The 21,670-nt window shown below is 40.8% G+C and overlaps 1 protein-coding gene across 1 annotated transcript in view; it reads left to right on the forward strand.

The window, feature by feature from the left end:
- The first annotated feature begins 462 nt into the window (after positions 1-462).
- galt (galactose-1-phosphate uridylyltransferase) overlaps positions 463-21,670 on the forward strand; it is a 58,288-nt gene continuing 37,080 nt past the window's right edge. Inside the window, exons 1-7 of the mRNA XM_034192650.1 lie at positions 463-599; positions 1,233-1,402; positions 10,263-10,338; positions 10,813-10,861; positions 14,712-14,841; positions 15,529-15,585; positions 21,142-21,264. Coding sequence (XP_034048541.1) covers positions 560-599; positions 1,233-1,402; positions 10,263-10,338; positions 10,813-10,861; positions 14,712-14,841; positions 15,529-15,585; positions 21,142-21,264 — 645 coding nt within the window. The 5' untranslated portion in view covers positions 463-559. The remainder of the gene's footprint in view (positions 600-1,232; positions 1,403-10,262; positions 10,339-10,812; positions 10,862-14,711; positions 14,842-15,528; positions 15,586-21,141; positions 21,265-21,670) is intronic.

A 21,670-nucleotide genomic window follows, 5' to 3' on the forward strand; every position in this document is an offset into this window, starting at 1 on the left:
CAGTAAAAAGACCGAGCAATGTTGTATGGCTTAGAGATGGCGCGCTAACAAAAGGACAGGAGGCAGAGCTGAAGATGTTCCGAATCTCTTTGGGAGTGACGAGGATGGACAAGATTAGGAATGAACAAGTCAGAGGGACAATCCAGGTTGGATGGTTTGGAGACAAAGTCAAAAAGCTGAGACTGAGACTTCAGTCATGTGCAGAGGAGACCCAGGGTATGTAGGGAGAAGGATGTTGAGGATGGAGCCACTAGGCAGGAGACGAGGGAGGCCAAAGAGGAGGTTTATGGATGTGCTGAGGGAGGACATGCAGGTGGTTGGTGAGACAGTGGACAGGGTGAGATGGAGGCGGCTAATCTGCTGTGGCGACCCCTAACGGGAGCAGGAAGACGAGAGAAGTCTTCCAAACTGTTTCACTCCAGTCCGCTAGATGGCGAAGAAGCACTTACATGCTGGTTTTCCAACCTCCACCGAATCATAAGAAGAAGACGGTTGGAGCAAGCGTGAAGAGTGAACGAAGAGACGAAAGTTCTTAAGGACAGTTCACGCAAAAGTCGTTATGAGCTGTGAGGAAGAAGAAATCAGCTTCGATCCCAAAGGTACGGTCCCGTGTTCCGTGACTAAGTGCAGCTCAAATGCTATCCAGTTAGCCTCGTGGTTATAAATTTCACGGACGCACAAAGGCAAAGAAATAAAAATGTTTCCAGACGTTGCAGCGTTAAAAATAGCTATTTGAAAGCATATCGTAGTTTCGAAACATTTTGCCAGAGTTTACGCAAACATCATTCGCGCGCTCGTCTTTAAAGCCCGACCACGTGACCGTTTAAAACCCAGTTATGAACCCTGTTTCGAATGTTTGAAGCCCTGTTCAGAACCATTTTTTGATGCATACATTGTGTGTTAACTGATGATTGGACGTTCTGAGAATAACAAGAACAAAAAGAAGTTCACATCTTTGACTCAGTGTACGCTGGGATGGAATCAGCCCCTCCCCCACACGTCAGTAAAGGTCAATCGAGTTGCGATGTCCAAATTAAGATTAATTTGTTTGCATTTAAACAGTTGTATCCCATTTCACAAATGCTTTTATCTGATTAAACAGATTTAAACCTTTGATTGGTGAACTTTTCTGGTTTACATTTGTTGGTGGAGGGGATTTAATTTCTGTTTTGGTGTGATGTAAAAATATGTGAGTTTATATTGTCTTACTGTGCGTGTCTTATTTTCATCAGAGCACCAACACCTGCGTTACAACCCACTGAAAGACAGCTGGGTTCTGGTGTCGGCCCACCGTATGAAGAGACCCTGGGCTGGTCAGGTAGAAAAACCCCCCGATGAGCATGTTCCGAGATTTGACCCCCGAAATCCGCTGTGTCCTGGGAACACGCGTGCAAATGGACAGGTAAGAACCTAATACTGGAAAATATAGCGCCTCGCAGTTTCACAGATTTTTTTTTTTTAGTCCAATTTTGCATGGTTTTTTTTTTTTTTTTTTTTTTTTACACCGCATTGTGCTCTGCGTCCTCATCAAGCAGGCCGGTGTTCTGTTGAGATGACGGGACACCTGTTGCGGCACCGCGAAGGGAGAGCACGCGCATTGTGTTCTGCGTGTCTGTTTATAAGAATCTTCTCGCCCAGAAGAAAAAAGAGCGCCAACAACTACCCATAACTGAGTTCTTCACTCGGAAAAAGACACCTGCAGCGAGGTGTGACTCAGTGGAAAAAGGCGCCACATTGTCGCGGCGCCAGGATGAAGAGGCGCGATCAGAGGAACAGTGAAATACTGGTCAGTCACTATTAATAATTTATGTGTCCAACCTCGTAGGTTGATTGTTAAAATTAAATTTGTTAGTTCTAAAAGCAATCATAATTATTTATAGGAAAATGTTCTATTTTTATTTCTCAAACAAATGTTTGGGCCTGAAAACAGGTTGGTCTTATTTTTCTACTAAGGTTTGAACTTTGAGAGTGTTTACACATGAGAGAAAAGTGAGAAAATGTTAATGCCTGTTTGAGAAAAGTGTATAAAGTGTGTAGTGAGGGGTTTTACAGCCTTAAAACATCTGTAATAATTGTAAAAAATAACGCTGTCTACTTCGCGGATTTCACCGATTGCGGGCTATTTTTAGAACGTAACTCCCGCGATAAACGAGGGACCACTGTATATCTACATGAAAGGTTTATCTTTGACCCGTTGTGTGACTGTCATGCCCAATTGCGCTGTGTTTGCACTTGTGATGGAGGGCTGTGTGTGGGGTTAATCTACTGTCTCGTGTCATTTCTCAGATCAGTTGTTGGTTTGGTTTTGTGGTATGCAGGAGATCACTTGACCGAGGGTCTATATTTTCAAATAATAATTAAAAAATACTGTCATCAGTCTTACTCAGTCAGTCTCTTACAACGGTGTGTAGCCTAAATACACAAGCTTTCTAGGAGCGCACCCATCATTATGCACGCTCAGAGGCAGGTACTCTCCGGTGCGCACTTTTTTTGGGGGGGCGGCCCCCTGTGATAAACTCATTGCCCCCCTTAATATTTTTTTTTCTGGCGCGGGCCTGCGTGGAACAGAAGCTAGGCTGGAACCAGGCAAAGGGGTTTTCTGCAGGATGTGTGCAGCCAGTAAATTTTGATGTGGTGTTGCAGACCGAACCGTCCCCCCATACAAAATCAGTCCCCCTGCCTTCACCGTGCATGTGTCATTTCAGAGCGTCAGCAGCGATTCACCTATTATTGTCTTGTTTCTGTTTAAACCTGACTGTAGAATGATTTAAGAGGTTATACTTTGTCATCTGATGGTTAATAATCACTTCATTCACTTTGATCAGTTTGGTTATAGAGAGTCAGAGTCAGAGAGTCAGTCTCAGGCGCACCGATGTCACGGTCTGACATATGCGCAGTGAAGGCAGGGGGACCAAACAGAATGCGATTAACAATGATCGACACCAGTGCTGATGCTCAAGAGGGTGCTGGTGGAAATTGGCCTACTGCTGGGCAAAGACGACGACGATGATGGATGTATTGCGGGGAGGGCAAGTAGGTGGTTAGTGTGACAGAGGAAGATGCAAAGGACAGGGTGCGATGAGAAGGTTGACCTGAGGCCTGTTTTTGCTGGTGCTGCTTATCTCTTGATTCTGCAGCATGAAATGGATGAAAGTCCACAACTTTCCCGGGACATTATGCCAGTCAGACACAGGTTACTTGCCCAGCTATGGCTGGTACCCATTCACAGCTGGGTGGATTGAGACGATCCAGATTAAGAGCACGACAAATAGACAAGGGCTGCAGCTAGTAATTACTGTCATTGATGATTAGTCTGTCACTAACAAGGAAATGAAAAAATACCACACCACTAAGAATAAAGAGTTCTTGAAACTATGCTGTTTACGGAACACTTTTTTGAAAATGACAAAGAAAAAGTTCCATTTCTGTGTGGGGGGGAAAGCCTTGAATATGCTCTGTCGGGGCCGGCTGCTTTCATGGGGTGTGGTCTGTCCTCTGACCTGATCTGCTCCAATGGTGGTGGGAGGGGAGGGGGATCTGTTCATCCTTGGTGGTCATCTGGGGGAGGGTTGCTTCAATGGAAGGTGGCTGACGGCTGGTTGCTGAAGTGGGTGGGATCATATCGCTTCCAGAAGCAGCAGGGGGGAGGGGTACATCTGTGGGTAGCGTGTTTGAACTGGTTTGTGCTGACCACATCCCCCTCCACGGTGCTCCCAGACCTCCCTCATATTGTTCTCTTGTAGCTTGTGCTCCACCTTCCTTCTGTATTTTCTCCTTTGCCTCTTTCAGGCTGACCTTGAGTCTTCCTGCATGTGCTTCAGCTCTGCCTGGTCCTCCTCTATAAATGCTCTCATCTTCTAGTGCCACAGATAACAGAAGATTTACAAAGAAATCCATGCAAGCACCAAATTTGGCACAAATACTGCTTAGACATTGCTCTTTTGAAAAAAAATGGACTGGCCACTTGAATTTTCAATAGACGGCCAGGTAGGTGTCAATTGAAGAATTACACAGGGGCCAAAATTTAACCTCTTAAACCCCAAATTTGGGGACTTGCCCTGTTTTGGAACATTTGAACACTCATTACTAACCAATGCTGACACCAACATACACTTATTATACATCAAAATGTCAAGCGAAGTCTCCTGTACTAAAGTATCCACTTCAATCACATATCAACTAACCACAGCTGAAACGCCAAGCAAATAAAGATATAAATCGGAATTCATTTTTTTGGAAAAAAAAACCTAATTTACTCCCACCAAGTATTATTTACTTTCAATTTTTTTGCATCCACAACATCCCCTAGGACCTGTCTTTTAGCTAATCCAAACTTTTGCATTTGTGACCTTGTACAAGCTGAAAAATAAATCATAATGTATGGGTATGTGATTTCGGTGAGATAGGCTCTAGGGCTTAAGGGGTTAATAATGCTGAAATTCATATTGAAACTCCACCACATATTGTGTCTGAACATAAAAATTCCAAAAGGTGTGGGTATATTTGATTAAAAACTGATTACATTACTGGTTAAGTGGATTTTAAAAAGGAATAGTTTGTACCATCTGTCATACTTGGTTATCATGTTAGGTAACATATGTCATAGAATCCAATGGACGTCAACATTGTCTCACCTTTACTTTGGAGACCAAGCATTCCACATACTCAAAACTGTTCCATGTATTAATCCTATTAGTTCAACCAATAATTTGCACTACTTTTTGACAAAATTGAAGCAACCTTAACTTTTGATCCCTGTATAAACTGAAATTGACCTTTGTTGCTATTCTCAGTGTTTTTACCCCATAACTCCATAACATTTAGTCATAGATAGTCCAGACTATACCTTTTTGGAATCGTTATGTTCAGACAAATAATGTGGTATCATTTTCAATATGATTGGCACATTTATAAATTTTGACCCCTTTGTAATCCTTCAGTTGACCCCTACCTGGCCGCTTATTGAAAATTCAAGTGGCCAGTTGGTTTCTTCAAAAGAGTAATGTATAAGGAGCATTTGTGCCTGCTTTGGTGCTTGCATCACCATTTGAAGGATTGTTTCAGTTATCTGCTGCACTATTCTTATTGCGGAGGTCTTTGACGTGACTGGTAATTCAAGGTTTGTTGTGTGGAAAGCAGCAGACAGTGTTTGTGGGAGTAACAATGTCTAAACAGACAGTAAAGAAGGACTTTTGTCATATTTTACATTTAGCTCTCTTAATTACAGTTAGACACAAGTAGCAGTGTATGAGAACTAGCTCCAGGTGTAGAGACACTGCCTTGGTCGGGGCAGACCTTAATGTGCAGGTTTTTGATGGTGGCAAGAAACCGGAGCACCAAGTAACATGAAAACTCTACAGAAAAGTGGTGGCCATGGGTGGACTTCAACACCAGGTTTTCTTGCTGCTGGCCAAGTGTGCTAGCCACTGAGTCACTGCATTGCTGTAACATGCAAACCAAGGCCAGTTTCTCTTGTTGAACCAGTTTAAAGTTGAGGTTGTTTTGAAGCACATTATGAATATTTTGAAGATCTTGTTTTATGTGTGGCCGCATGTCAGAAATGATCGTAATTTATTTATGTAGTGCTTAACTGTCACGCATAGTGCTTCACTGCAAAATATAAACTAAGGTAATAAAACACCAAACATAAAATGGTGATTAAACAAAATGGGTAATGCATTAAAGACCGTTTTTATACTGCAGCTTTTAAAAATAAAATTAAAGTTGACCATGTGGCTGTTTGAAAACACAAATGGGATCAAAGTTTCTGTTTTTATTTGTTTGTTTTGAAGTACTACTTATGCAGGGGTGGAAGCCAAGCAGGTAAGTCATTACACCCGCCAAGGACGTAATAAAATCATCTGCGTTTATTTGTCTGCCTGTCTATTAGAAAGAATACGTCAAAACTACTGCACGGATTTTGACAAAATTTCACCACAGATCAATATTCGGGCTTGGAAGACTCCATTAAATTTTGGAGGTGATCTGGATTCTGGATCAAGTTTCACTTTATATAGGCTTTGAAGGATTACTGTTAGCAGGATTACATCAAATCTACTTCATGAATTGTCACCAAATTTACACCACAGATGGATATTGGAGCATGGAAGACTCTACTGAATTTTGGAAGTGATCTGGATCCGGATTGGCGGACATCAGAAATCTGTGATTGCTCTTGCTTACAGTGCAGAACCTTTCCGGTTCAAACCCCACCCCTGCCCTTTCTCTATGTAAAATGGACTTGGGTCAGGAAGAGCATCTGGCACACAGATCCATCTTGGCTCAGTTGTGACGACCCGAGTGGAAAAACAAGAGAGCAGCTGAAGCGACTTGCTATTTTGATAAATTACTTGCACATTTAATTATATTTTCTGGAGTATGTCATGTGTTTTTTAAACTAGTTTGGGAGGTGCTGTGACTTGAGTACCAAAAAGTTTGTCACTCATCTTCAACTGCCTATCTGGTATCGGGTCATGGGGGCAACGGCTCCAGTAGGGGAGTGGTCTGTCTTATATAGCGCTTTTCCATCTGCATCAGACGCTCAAAGCACTTTGCAATAATGCCTCACATTCACCCTGATGTGAGGGTGCTGCCATACAAGGCGCTGACTACACACCGAGAGCAACTAGGGGATTAAGGACCTTGCCCAAGAGCCCTTAGTGATTTTCCAGTCAGGCTGGGATTTGAACAGAGGATCCTCTGGTCTCAAGCCCAACACTTAACCACTAGACCATCACTTCCCTGACTCTGAACTTCCCTTTCCCCGTGGCGCAGGCTCTGCCTTCACTGTGCATGCGTCATTTATAAGCGTCGCCAGCATTTCTCAGATTATCACCTCGTTTCTGCTTCAGACTGCACTCCAGTCATCATCTATCTCAGCGACGGATATCTGAAGCTTTTGTACAGCAATTATTTCATAATAAAAGACAGAGGAAGTGATTAGAGCGCAGCAGCAGCACAAGCTGCTAACTGGTGCGTTCACTGCACCTCTGTCACTTCAAAGCGTCAGTAGCGACTCACTGTTTATTGCCTCGTTTCTGCTTAAAACTGACTTTAGAATGATTTAAGAGGTCCCTTTTATCGCTTTGGGTGAAGAGAGTCCATCTCAGAGGAGCTGCTGTGGTCCCAAATGACGAATGCACAGTAGAGGCAGGGCGGACCATCCGGTCTTCGACACTGGGCTACATTAACCACCTCTGACTGGGGGATCCCGAGGCATTCCCAGGCCAGTGTGGGGATATAATCTCTCCACCTAGTCTTGTGTTTTCCTCAGGGTCTCCTCCCTGCTGGATGTGCCTGGAACACAGGCCAACCAAAAAGTCTCACATTTCTTATTATTGTTAATAATAAAATAATTAGGAAAATTTTATATAGGAATTTCACAAAATAAACTAATAATAACAAATAACTGCCAAAAAGGTGCACTACAACACTGCACAAAAATCCAAATGAAAGAACTGAAAACAGAGAAAAAAGGTGGGACTTAAGCCTGGTTCACACAACAGGATTTTAAAATTATCTTTAGGTTTCCAAAACCTGAGAGACCACACACGTGAAGATAAAAAATCATGGATCTGACAGGTTTGGTCGTACAGTGTGTGGTGTTCAGCCACACGGTAAGGACAACAACACCACACACGAACAGATTTCTCACACGAACATTCACAGCTCAGACAGGAAATCTCGCAAAATCTCTCGAGATTAAACGTGACTTCAAAGTAAACGGAGATAGTTTTTGGACTATTTAAAACAGGGGGAATAACGATACAAAAAGAAAAGGCATTCTTTAAAGGAGTGAAGACGGCGTGACCACCGGACTTTCTGGTAAGTCAGAACAGCTGTTTTGAGTTTATTTTCTGCTCCGTGCATTCGTCACCTCACTTTCTGATTGGCTGCACGTCACATTCAGCAGGCTGCGTGCTCGTTTATGGTCGGAGGACACAACGCATACAGCGATATCGGGCCAAAAAAATCCAACATGTTGAATGTCCCAGATTTGCGATCGGAGCGCTCCTGACGCCCTTCCGAGCCGATCAGAGCGCTCTGAACACACCACACATGGCAGGAATAGCTGATAAGATTATCTTTAGCGTCATCACGATTGTCGGGGCGTCCTTAAGATTATCGGAAGTGGAAGATCGGGTCCGATATCGGCCAAATTATCCTGCCATGTGAACCCGCCCTTCACTTTGGTGTGACTTGTATATATAGAGTTTTCCTCTTCAAGAGGTTATTGTTAGTTAGTCATTTGTTTATTTATTATTAAAGGACATGTTGCTCCAAAATCATAACAATTTAGATTTAGGCTGTTAGTGACCATTCGATGATCCACAATTACTTTGTGCACTTCCGTGACCGGTTTCAAAGTATACAGCATTCGCAAACAAACAGTAATGGAGACCTCCGAAAACAAAGTACTCGTGAGAACTCGGGTCGGGTGTTTCCAATAGTTGATGTCATAACTAGAAGCGTCCCAGTGTGCGTTTCAATGGAATGTAGCTGATAACATTAAGAACAGAGGCACAAATTAATTCCCAAGTTTACATAAGTGTGATGTCATGTTATGATGACTCATTTTTAAGTGATAACTGTTCATTTTGATGGAGTCACGATAAAAGCTGTGACTCCAAGAAGGTTTCTGTGCACCTGCGCTGCCATGAGTCATAAAAACAGCCTGTCAATAACCATCTCTGCTCCAGGATCATCTTTGTGCATGATTAATTATGACACACACACAGAGCGAGCTTCGCAGCACACACAAATTCCACCTCCAAATTTACACTCTCTCAAAGTTAAAAAAAAAAAATTAGAAATCTAGCCACAATACACAAAATTGGTAAAGTTCTGAACATGCCAGACTCAACATCGTGTTATGGATTAATTTCCAAATTTAAACTTCAAGCAGTCAAAGAAGAGCGCACGCATGTGAGATCGCAGCGGCTGCATTTCTGCCTCTCTCTCGATCGTGGCACGTAAAATAACGTCAGTGAACTCCTGGAAATGATGTATTTTGACTTTTTCCAAATGTAACAAATCCATCTTTGTGTCCAGGCTGTCTGTTAAAAACAGTGTCAGATGTCCCACATCCATGTACACAGCTGCAGTAACTAGCATCCACACAAACAGGGAGTCACCACACTCCAAAATCCAACACTTTGAAAAAGTTAAGAGTTTTGGGGTGAAGCATGTTGTCTCCTCTGTAAATCTGCACCATCACTCTTAAACAGCAGCTCAGAAGCTTCATTTTCGGATGGAGCAGGCCCATTTCCCTCTGTCAGTCATTGGGATGTTTCTGTTTTGCTTATTAGGACATCACACACTGAAAAATGCAGAGGATTGCCGAGTGAAACGTTTTCCGGAAATGCACCTGCTAACGCTCAGAGTGAGAGGAATAAAATACATCAGAGATCACTAATTATTAGCACACATGTACAGAGACACTTACAGTAATGAGTACTTTTATGTTGTCCTACTAACTGGGACGTTAAAAACGTGACATGCCCTTTAATAATATATTTAATACCGGTAGTTGCTATTGTAGTATGGGGAAGGGAAGTTCCTTTGGCTGCTCCCTTGTTTTCCCACTTGGGGTCACCACAGCAGACCCAACTTGGAACTACATGTTGACTTGGTACAAGTTTCACACCAGGTGCCCTTCCTGATGCAATTCCATATTACATTAGGAATGGACAGAGGTGGGTTTGGAACTGGGAGCCTTCCGCACTGAAAACAAGTGCACTTAACTGCTTGGCCACCCCCCTGCCCCTTATACTCCTAAAAATACAGTTAAATTTATTTATTTTTCTTTGTGATGTTATGATTGAAGGAAACAGCTTGATGCAGTATGGAACTTTCAAGGCAGTAGTGTTGCTTTAAGATGTTTCGATGCCTTGCTTCACCCTGCAGAAAATCAAATGACTCCCCAGATGAAGCTTTGTTACGTGACATGCATATCAAATTTATCACGAATGACCTTTGGGTGTACCCATGATTAATTGTGCACGCTGAGATAGCAACGTCATCTATTCTATCAAATGCTTTGACACACTGAACCATTTTAACACAGTTGCTTCATATTGATTCAGTGGTTGCAAAAGCTTCGGTTTTTCCATCACTAGTATTTTTCCCCTCATGGTCAATGATTATTTTTCTGTCAGTCAATGGATAAGCTTATTGTTCTATGATGTTCATATATCTTGATACTGAAGACGTCACTCAAACTTGACTCATAAATTAAGTGGTTTTCTGTCTTTTGTTTCCAGGTCAATCCAAATTATGAGAACACCTTTGTCTTTGATAATGACTTTCCTGCCCTCCAACCAGATGCTCCAGACCCCGGTGATTACGCTTTCTGATACTTTGAAACGTATTTATTTATTGACATTTTGGTCTTGATTCTGGATTTTAGGTACACTGTTTTCTTTGAAATAGATTTTCATACACGTGATGTAAATCGCCTCTTTCCATAGTAGAGAAGCTGAATCTTCGACTGGACTGGGTTACTTGAAGCAAGGACGTTTCGCTTCGAATTGCAGAAGCTTCCTCAGCTAAAATTCTTGCTCTGGTAGTCTGACTTCTGTCTTGACTCTTATAGAGAAGACTCTCTACAAGAGTCAAGACAGAAGTCAGACTACCAGAGCAAGAATTTCAGCTGAGGAAGCTTCTGCGATTTGAAGCGAAACGCGTCAAGCAACCCAGTCCAGTTGAAGATTGAGCTTCTCTACTACCACCTGGACAACTGAGAGCCTACACAGAAACAAACTCCTCTTTCCATGTTGGAGTATTTAAGTCTTTCTCTCTATTGTACTTTAGGCCGCAACGAGGATCTGCTGTTCCAGTCTAAAGCGGCCCGCGGTGTCTGGTGAGATCAAGCACACAAAATAAAATACAACTATGTGCAACTCCCACCCTGTATATCTTGAACTACAGCAGTCGTATCTGCTTGTCTCTGACTGACTGGATTCATTGTTTAGCGTTTGAGACGTTGATTAAATGTTTAAAAAATAAAAATCTAGAATTTGCATCAGAATCTCAGAGAAATCCATCTAAAACAGATCGTTCCACCATGTTTCATGAATAAAATTACATAAACCCTTTGGAGTCATTTTTCATACAGGTGGGCTTTGAGCTGGATACCTTCTGTCTTCACAGTACATGCCCTTTCTGCCTGCCACCTGCAGGGGGAAACGTTTCCTCACGAGTATAGTGCACAGAAGTGGTGCTGGATTGATGTCACTTTAAGTCCTGGATAACAGGACAAAAAAAATGCGCTTTTTTTTTTTTTTTTTTTTTTTTTTTTTAAACACAAACGTTTGAGATTTTGACATGGCACCTGCCACTCAAAATATTGGGAGGCCAATGTCATCACTCTTGTTGGCAAGTTGGGAGTAGCTGTGTTTGGGGTGGAAATGTTGTAATGCAACATCCACTGACAATCCAATGACAGGATTTGCAGGTCAGGAGCATGTGGACACTGCAGAAGACGTCAGCCCTCAAGCTTCATTGTTTCCAACTTTTAGCACCCCCCAAAAAATCAGTCTCATTTCTGCTGTTGCACAAACTCTGCCAAGTCCTCTGACACTCAGAGCTCACTTTACTATTTGTCAGTGAAGCGTGCGAGACGCAGCACGATTTCAAATGCATGTGGGATCACAGATGTTCTGATTGTCAGTTGTTAATGTTGGGAAGTACTTCCTGAACACTGGAGTTTTTTGGGGAGGTAATTCTGGCTGATGATGAGAGTTGCACAGCAGATTAATAACGGATGAAACTCTGAACTGTATGTGCTGCTTAAAACTGAAGTTGTCTAACCACTGAGACTGTGGCTTATCATTTAGATTTTTCCTTCGCCTGGTGGTCATAGTGGATTTGCACTGCTTTTGTTTCTCTTGTGATCTACTGTGCTTCAATGTGTTTGTGGGTCTATGCCGCCTCGTAGCCTTCTTAAAAAATGAAGAACCTGGAAGCGAAAACAGAACTTGTTGCCCTGCAGCAACATTCAGCAAGCCAATTATAGGGCACAGAAATAATAGGGAAAAGGATTTTGTGTGTGTGTGTGTGTACTCTAGGTCAAAGGAGACAAAAGGATAGTGGGATGGTTGTGGAAAGAAGATTCCTAATGACTTATTGCTGTGTGGTTTCTCTGAGAATCTCAGAATGTTTCCAAACATTGTAAAATTATTGATTCGAACAGCTGTTCATTCTTTGACAAACTGCTCAGTTAATTCTCATAAAGACCTGGAAAAAAATGCTTCTGTACAGTTTTGTTTGCCGCCATTCTTACTTGAACTTGTTTATGGTCCCACACATTTGTTTTTGTTTACATCAGATTATAATTTAAAAACTGTTGCTCCAGTTAACTGCAGGTGGTTAGAAACTGGTGACTTGATCCCACTCCAGTTAAATAGGATCTAAGTTTGACACTTGATTGAAGAACTGCTTTCATGTCTGGTCTGTACAGAATTGGGCAAGAGTTTGACCTTTGTCTGTGACCTTTTAACCCATCCCAAACCCATAGTGTCCAGGCACTCATCCGTGCGTCCAGGTTGTTTTACCATACCTTCAATAATTCAATCAATTTGTGGGGAGGTGATGGTCTAATGGTTAAGCTGTGGGCTTGAGACCAGGAGATCCTCTGTTCAGACCTCCGCTTGCCTGGAAAATCACTCTCGGCCCTTCTGTAAGGTTCTTAATCCCCCAGTTTTTTCTTGTGCGCAGTTGAGCGAGTTGCATAGCAGCACCCTGCCACCACTGTGTGAATGTGAGATGACATTGTAAAGTGCTGTGAGCTTCTGATTCAAATGGAAAAGCACTGTATAAATACAGTCCTCTTTTAAGGTACTTGCATATGTGTTGCATATCAGAATGTTCAGAACAATCTCATCTTTCTGAATGCAAGACATTGTTTATCTAGAATGTAAAATATCTAAATCTGAAAAATGTGAGATGTGTTCTTCTATTCTTTACTGAAAATAAACCTTCGTTCATGTAGACGAACTGTTTTGGATTTCCACATGGGTTTACCAACGTCTTTAGGTCACAAAGGCCGTGTAATATGTGACAAAGAATTTAACTGTTATTTTGTCCACACATGGAAAGATGCACAGGACCCAAAACAATAGCTGTGTGGGTGAAATAAAAACATGTCAAAGGTGAAATTTTGTTAGCAAGTTGTTAGGAATGAAGAATTCATAAATACATCACTCTGCTTTGATAGACTTAAATGATCAGTATTTCGTTTGGACTTGATCACAAGTTTAATCAGTGCCTTATTTAATAATAATTAGGGATGTCTACTTTAAAACATACTTAAAAAAAATCACGGTGGTGGTGGTGCGTTCACTGTTAGTACATGGACGAGTATTTCTAATGCGGTAGTGTGGATTTATTTTGTTGCAATGTGTTGAAGTTACAGTTTGTCGTTTGGACAGTTATTGGAGTTTGTCTGAAGACCTGCAGATACACACACTGGAGTAATGCTCATAAACATTTCATAAATAAAACCATTCACATTTGCTCAGCGCATAAACGCCAAAGTCTGGTTCAGTTATTGATCTCATACTAGCCCAAGAAAAGACTGTCGATAGAAATTAAATTTGTCTCTCTGATAGTTGTGCTTGTAGTCTCCCTGACTAACACACACACATTGCATTCTCTTAAGCATACAAATGACCTGTAATTCTGCACAGTCTCTGTGCAGAGTAGTTAAAATTTAATTACACTCTCAAACCATGTTCTTTCTCTTCAGGACACAGCTTGACAGAAGTGTTGAGATCATTAATTTCTGAAATGCAGATCACATTGCTTTCTGTGCTGTGAACCTAAAAATGACCACAAAATATTCAAATGATGGCAGAATTCTTGTTCGCGGTTATGTCAGCCATGTTTGGTCCTCTCGGCTGTCTAATAAAGGCAAACGTGTAAATAATATTGGTTCATCTTTGGCACTTTGTATTTTTTTTTCTTTTTTTCCACTGTGTGGTTCTGTAATGTTTAGCCAAGTTAACTTTATAGAGACTGTAACATTCATGCTGTGATTAACTATTGTGCCACTTCATTAGTTTCACCTGTTCAGTTGCCCGTTAAAGCAAATATCCAGTTCACCAATCACGTGGCAGAAACTTTGGATGTAGATATAGTGAAGAGGTTCTGCTGCTGTCTAAGGTCTGGGAGCATGTACCGTTTCTACACTGACCACACTGTGGAACAGTCTTGGGTTCTGGATGGCAACCACCCAAGCAGGCATGTGGAACATATCTGTCTGCTGAAGCCAGGTGAAAGGTGGGCTTGTCCTTGGTTTTCTTCAGCCACTGTGATTCTGCACAACCTACTGGATCTTGGGCAAAAATGTCAAATAAGCACTCATTACAGCCACAATCTACAGAGGATCATCTGTCAACACACGTCACAGTTTGACAGCTTGGCTTCTCTCAATAATTCAAGCTACTGGTGACTGTGATGTCATTAATTTGGAGAGGAGTCTTTCATGTACCTTGTAAAATTTATTACACAAGAGGGGTCCAACCTGGTACTGAATGGAAATATAACGTAATTTGTTCTGGGCCTTAAAAAGAAAACAAAAAAACTTGGCCCTTTTGTATGGACTTTGAGTGCTGCATTAGGTTGCCTTTTTTTGCTAGATCTATTTAAAATCTGTCATCCTTCACAGCCCAATTGTCTTTTTTTTTCTTTTTTATATTCTTCTCCTTCAGTAAGGTGATGTGCTTCCATCCCTGGTCTGATGTCACCCTGCCATTAATGAAAAAGGAAGAGGTTGTCATGGTGATTGACAAGTGGGCGGAGCTCATCGAAGAACTTGGTGCCACGTACCCTTGGGTGCAGGTACGAGTATCTTAATAATATTCTGGATCATGCTTGGAATATTGGAGTTTCTCTCTTATTTTCACTTCATGGTGCAGATTTAGTCGTCATTCAGTTTTCGTTGTGATGTAATCCATCATGTATTGGAACAGATAAAACTTTAATGATGCCTGTGGGCAAACTGAAACCACACTACAGCGAGGGAAGGATATGAACGAGATGCAACGACTTACAACCTGCAGTTAAATTCTTATTTCTCGCTGATAAAGAGTTGTGTTGACTGATTTAATGGTTCTCCCTTCTGTTGTGGCTGTTTTTCTTTCTTTCTTTTTCTTTCAGCTGTACTGGAAGGTCCCAAATTAAAGCTCAGCCCATGTTTTTCATTTCATTGTAAATAAATTTCAGAACATCTGTAATTTTGACGTTCAGCTGCTTTCACACCTGCATGAATTTCACACAATGATAAAGATTCAAACTAAATTGCTGAAGATGTTTGAGTAACTCTATGATCATAATGTTCTCATTTGTCATAAAAGAATTGTAGGTATTTATGTGAATCCTGTTGGGGCAACATGATAAAGTTACTTTGTGTGGACTCTGAAGTGGTGTGGCCAATGAAATGACTGTGTAGCTCATTGTGTGTTAATTAATGTAACTTTTTTCTTCTTCATATATGAGAAATTAAAAAAAGAACGTATTGTTTTTCAGATCTTTGAGAATAAAGGAGCAATGATGGGTTGTTCAAATCCTCATCCTCATTGTCAGGTATCAAACTCATGCACAAACACTCACCGACATATTTTTGAAACATGGTGTTACCCCATCATGTGAAAAGAAGCAAATTTGATTTAATCGATGCATTATTTATTTATTTCTAACACAAACGCAAGCAGAGGCTAACGAGCCAGTGGTTATTGCATGAGGAATATGTCACATTTGACTTTAAATGCTGTAGTACTTAAGATGATCTAAGTGAGGGCGCTAAAAAAATCTCAGCTAAGTCATTGCTTTTGCTGAAGTTTGGAGCATTGATGAGGCTGCAATTCCGTAATGCCCACGTTCGACAAGTGCTGGTTGAGTCACTGCTGTGTGACATTAGCAAAAATGGTAAATTAACCACAATGACAAAGAAAACTTGAATTAGATCAGTTACTCATACAGCAGGATTTGTTCATTTGAGTGCTCATTTAGCACTATACACAGATGAGCCCCCCCCACCACACACACACACACCCTCATTTTGCAGGGTTGTACTTTGGACTTAAAGGTGTGGTAATAAAGTACTGAGGTTTTTCCACAAACAGTCAGTGTCAGGGAAGCCATGGAGGACACGTAGTGATCAGATATTAATGAGCAGCAGGGGGCAGTATATGACCTGAGAAGAACATGGTTTCACCAGCATGTCTCTGAACACAGGACAAGTCTTATTTATGACTTGAGAAATGCACAACTTTAATAGCAGAAACTTAAATTTAAACAGAGAAGAAAACATTAATTATTCAAGTGCTTTGTGTTTGCTGATGGTTGGTTTGGCAAGAGATCAGAGAAAAACACATTTTTAAATGTGTTGCTTTCCTTCAAAGTCTTATATAAAAATGGGATTTGATGCTGCCTTTTTTCTTCTCTCACACGTGTGTGTCTGTGTGTGTGTATATATATATATCTATCCTGCAGTATAAACTACTTTTTAAGACATCAAAGTCCAAGAGAAACATGAGTGTGTACAGCCAGACAACTCCACCCCCCTCCCCCCAAGGCTAAAAGAATATAAGAACCTAGCTGCAGAACTTCGAAGAATCACCAACAGAAACTGCTAATTATGGTTTGGAGGCACCGATGTCTCCGATAGCGTTGGTCTCTTAGGACCAGAGCTGAAAGCATTTCTGTGCAACCATGTTGGACCATACCTTTTTAAAAATATGAAAACAGCACAAACTCTGTGCAGCATTAATACTATAATTTGCCCTCTTCATATGGGTGAGCTATTGTCCACATGACATAAGGACAGGGTATATGAGCTCCAGATGTCACAAGGAGCATGTGAAGAAGAATGTAGTTTGAATATAATGTAGTGGTTTGGTCTTCAGGGAGTGAGTACCGGTAAGTGAAATAAATCTGTAAAGGATTATGGATCTGCCTGTCGTCCACTGGGCAGTAGCGACTGCTTATACTTTAGGTTAAAGGTTTGGTTGAGTTCATGGTAAAGGGTTAGGGGGCAGTCATGCTTGCGTTTGTCTGCAAATTTCAGTCAATGAGTTTATGCAACGATGTACCTGCTCAAATAGTCTGCAGTTATTTGTGTTCAACATTGGTTAATGTTGACATCCGGTTACAAGTTGCCTTAATGCTCCTGATGTTAGAGGTGAAGAAGGGGGCATTGTCCAAAATGGCAGCAGTTATCACATTAGCTAGCAGTGCTCCATGATCCAATTTTCATGAAGTCCTTGTTTACCAAAGTCTCTAAATTTAAATTGCTTGTACAGTGTGAAATCACAACATATGCTATGTCACTACACCTGAGTAAGGTTTAACCCTAACCCCATGAGCAAACATAGTGGCGACAGTTACAAGTAAAAATGGTTTGCATGCTGGGAAGAAACCTCAAGCAGACTAGACTTAGTTGGACTCATAATCTTTTTTGGCCATACTAACAAAGTACAAGCACAACAAAGAATTGTCAGAACATTTCTGTGATCCCAAAAGAGCTAGATGAAGCTTAAAGCTACTTGTAAGACATATTTGTGCTTATTCCTTTTAAGTATTTGCTGACTTTATTATTTGGGTAGTGATCAAGTCCTGAGGTTACTGGACAGAGATGTTTGGTTATATTGACTTGTCAACAGAATGAGGGTCCGCTGCTAATATGTGACTGATACCTGGATGCTACCCAGTGACTGAATGCAGCTATAGGATGTCGTTGGTACTCTGCCTATGGAGGATCATTAGACCTTGTGTCAAAAGGATGGTTACTTTTGTTGTGAGGGAACATCAGGTATGACGTTCTCACCATGTGACATGTTTCTCTGAAGATGGTCCAGCATACAAGGGCCTCAGTGAGATGGAGTCAAGGAATTGGAAAAGGCCAAGGACACTCCCATTTCTTACTTGGCTGTGCTCCTTTCCAGAGGTGGGATCGACTGGTTGTCTGCCTGGGGAGTTGCTAATGCAGATCCAGAATTGTTCTGTAGTGTGGCGGTTGCAGCATACCAGATCAAGCTTGTTAGCTCAGCTAGTACAGTGACCCACTAAACCAGTTATCTAACTAGAATGTAGTTAGCTTGAAAACACACTTTGAATTTACTTGTAAACAGAGTATTTATTCTCATATCCACTTATTGTGGAGCAGGTAGCTGAGTGGATAACCGACAGTCCTGCCAATAAGTAGATATGTGTTCAAATCCGGTTCATGCTGCTCGTCTGTGTCCTTGGACAAGAACAAGATAGTTAATCTGCATCACCTCCTTCAGATACCCAGCTGTAAATGGGTACTGGCTTGGGCTGGAGAGGTTACCTGTATTGGACTGGGGTTCAGTCCACAGGGAGTCTTAGACTCTTACCCGCTTGACACTACGGAATCTGGAGATAAGCGCGGTTACCAAGGGGCCTCAGGTCCTATAGAAGACTTACTTATTGGGGAAATATCAGACTGTTTGTTTATTTAGTAGTGTTTGATGTGATCAGCTTTACACTGACTATGGTAATGAATTGTCACGTATGACTGACAGAAGAAGGTGAAAAGAACTGAACGTGAAGGAAATTACCTTTTAAGGTCTGGTTTGGCTCAGACCGTCTTGGAAGTAGGTCTTATTGGTGACAGAAGAGGCGGAGTATACATAACACGCAAGAAATGAAGTAAAGGCAACTGCAAGAACTGAATCCAAAAAAAGGACCTGTATGTACTATCGTTTGACATGTTACCTGTGGCAAGACCTACAAGAAGTCCTTGTTTGCCAATCCCTAACACGATGAATGCTGTGATGTTTTGTCCTCCATGAGATTCAGCGACCACCAGCACATAATAAAAATAACTTTCAAATGAAGACCACACATCAATTTATATGGATAAACAGGCAAGAACACAAACATGCAGCGGCAACATTAGGTGATCAGTATTCAGCTGGCGATGTTTACTGCATGAACATATTATTTATGCACCGTGTTGTGAATTTTTCATTCAGCTGTTGCTAGTCTTCAGATGCTAAAAACAATATCTTGTAATGTGCAGTAGCTTGTTTTTCTTCTTCTGGTACATTAAGTCGCAGGTGCAGTTTAAGTGCGTTTAGCTCGTGTGGCTTTGAAACTATAACTACGTCACAACTGTTTTCATCAGTTAAGAAGGCCTTCAGCATCAGGACTCTCAATTTTATCGTCTTTATTTAATTAATCACTTTAAATCCAGTGGCTCATGAGACGCGTTTCTGTTTATCTCAGCCTGATACAATAAAAGCTGCTTTGTGTGACTTTTCCAAATTGTATAATTAATCACAGTCAGGATGTTAATTAATTCCACCCAGGAGGTTGTGTATGACCTGTCTGCAGATTACTCAAAAAAAAAAAAAAAAACTAAACTAAAGCTAACTGGTTTTTACAAAGTTAAAGTTTTAAGTCTAGCCTAGAATAGAAACCACAAGCTAGGGTTTGGATGAAGCAGGTATGGATGCACGAAATGTTCCAAGTTAATATTGTTGCAACTTGCTTTCAGTAATATGAATTCTTCTAGTTATAAATTTTGATGATCCAAATTTCTTTCATTACTCTTACTTCTTTATCGTTGTGGGATACTGTTTTGGTCATTTCAGCAGTAGATGGACTTTAATTAGGGATTACCCGATCTGATTGAAGTGATCAGAATCAGCCTAATCCAGATTTTTTTTTTTTTGATTGATTGATTTTGTATTAGATAAATTAAACCTCAGTTACCAAATAAGTATGCATTGCCTATAATGCCAGTAGACCAAACGTAGTCAGTGCTGCTGCTTCACCACTGAGCTGTGGTTGACATTTTCAAAGCACTTTAACACTCTCCTTAACTTCAAGCTCTGCAAACTTTGGCTGTCTTTGGCCAAAGCACACTTGCCTCCTAGCGGGTATTCCGGTTCTTGCATCAGCTGTAGCGCCGTCAGTGACATTTGCAAAAATAAATAAATAAATATAATAATTTGATGCAGGCCCATTTCCGCATGCAGGCAGGGATGATAAACTGTTTTTCTTTCTTTCTTTTTTTTTTTTCTTTCTAATGGGGCCTAACCCGTAATGGGCAGTTTTCAAAATGATAGTCACAGAAAGGGTTCCACTGTTACTATGTTGTGTGAACCAGTGGATTTGTTGCACTACTGGCTCATTTAAGCTTTAACTATTAATTAAATATAGCCAAGTAACTTTTTAAACATATAAAAATATTTTATTCATGAAGTTTTTCAAGATTTAAAATTTTAAGCAGCAGATTTGGAAAAGAAAATAGATAAACTTCTGCTCAAATAAGATTGTAGTTTTAAAAATAGTGATACAGTTGCCCACCCCTTGCTGAGATTCTTATCTGCATTTGAGTAATGTCTTTTCCTTAGTATAAGTCATGTTTGTTTTAACTTGTTTGGGAGGTGCTGTGACTCTGCTGTAACTTATATACTGAAAAATCACATTTGTTAATAATTAGTATGACTATTTGTATAGGAGTTTTACGGGACTCGAAGCACTAAATTAAACTGTAATATCAAAAGAATAAATGCCAATAATAAAATACACAAAAATTCCAAATGAAAGAGCAGCTAATAAAAATAAAGTTTGACTTGTGTTCTGGGGTAAGTTGCATGCGGGTTTTTCCCTCTTCAAGAGTCTTTTTATATATATGTATATGTATGTATGTGTGTGTATATATGTATGTGTGTATATGTATGTATAAGTGCAACTAATACTCCAGAAAATGGGATATTTATAGACTGAGGATGCATGAGATGGCTGAATTTGTGGTTGTTGAGCACCTGGTGGTAACCAGTGATTTTCATCATTACCTCAGCTACAGTAAGGTAGAAATCTCATCTGGTTGGTGACATGCAGGCAACCCATTTTAAAACTGCATGAGCCTGTGATGTTGAGGTGGGATCCAGTAGGGTTGCAGCCTCAGTCTGGCATGAGTTATAGTTTTGTAGAAATGTCTTTCTAAAAATCTTTTATTGTTTAATACCCTGTGATATTGCGTTATGCACATATTGCATATGTGCTCGTGTTTTCTAAATGGAGTAGTGTTTAAACACCGTTCCATGTTCTTGTTGTTTAATTTTCTGTTGTGGTAACCCTTCTTCTGTTGTTCCTGTGACATTACAGGTGTGGGCCAGCAGTTTTGTGCCTAACGAGCCAGCTCTGTCAGACCGCTGCCAGCGGACGTACTATGAGAAACACGGAGAGCCACTACTGCTGCGCTATGCCAAGCAAGAAGCTGAGAAAAAGGTGTGACATGTATGCTGTAAACCTTTTTTTTTTTTTTTTTTTGTAGAGTTGGAGTTGGAATCCCAGCCAGCTGTTTCCTTTTGGAGTTTAAGTGACAAATCACTTGTTGTAGTAGCAGTGCTCTACCTCATACCCCATTAAATTTGGGTTTAATGAACATTAGCAGTACCTTTAACGGTATTTGGCGTCATTTTAGCTACAGCTAGTAGCATCAAAGACTCCAGAAATGTTTCTAAAGGTAATGTTTCTGCACCATGGTTGAAATGTTTAATCGTGCTCCATGTTGAGTTGTTCCACATCACTGCCTATACTGTGTGGTTGCTATTGGAAACTTAGAACTTTAGGAATGAATCAAGACAGTGGTAGAAGTTGACTGGAAAAAAGGATTTTGGAGTGCAGATACCAG

Source organism: Thalassophryne amazonica, chromosome 17 (assembly GCF_902500255.1).
Source record: "Thalassophryne amazonica chromosome 17, fThaAma1.1, whole genome shotgun sequence".
In the NCBI taxonomy this organism is placed as follows: Eukaryota; Metazoa; Chordata; class Actinopteri; order Batrachoidiformes; family Batrachoididae; genus Thalassophryne; species Thalassophryne amazonica.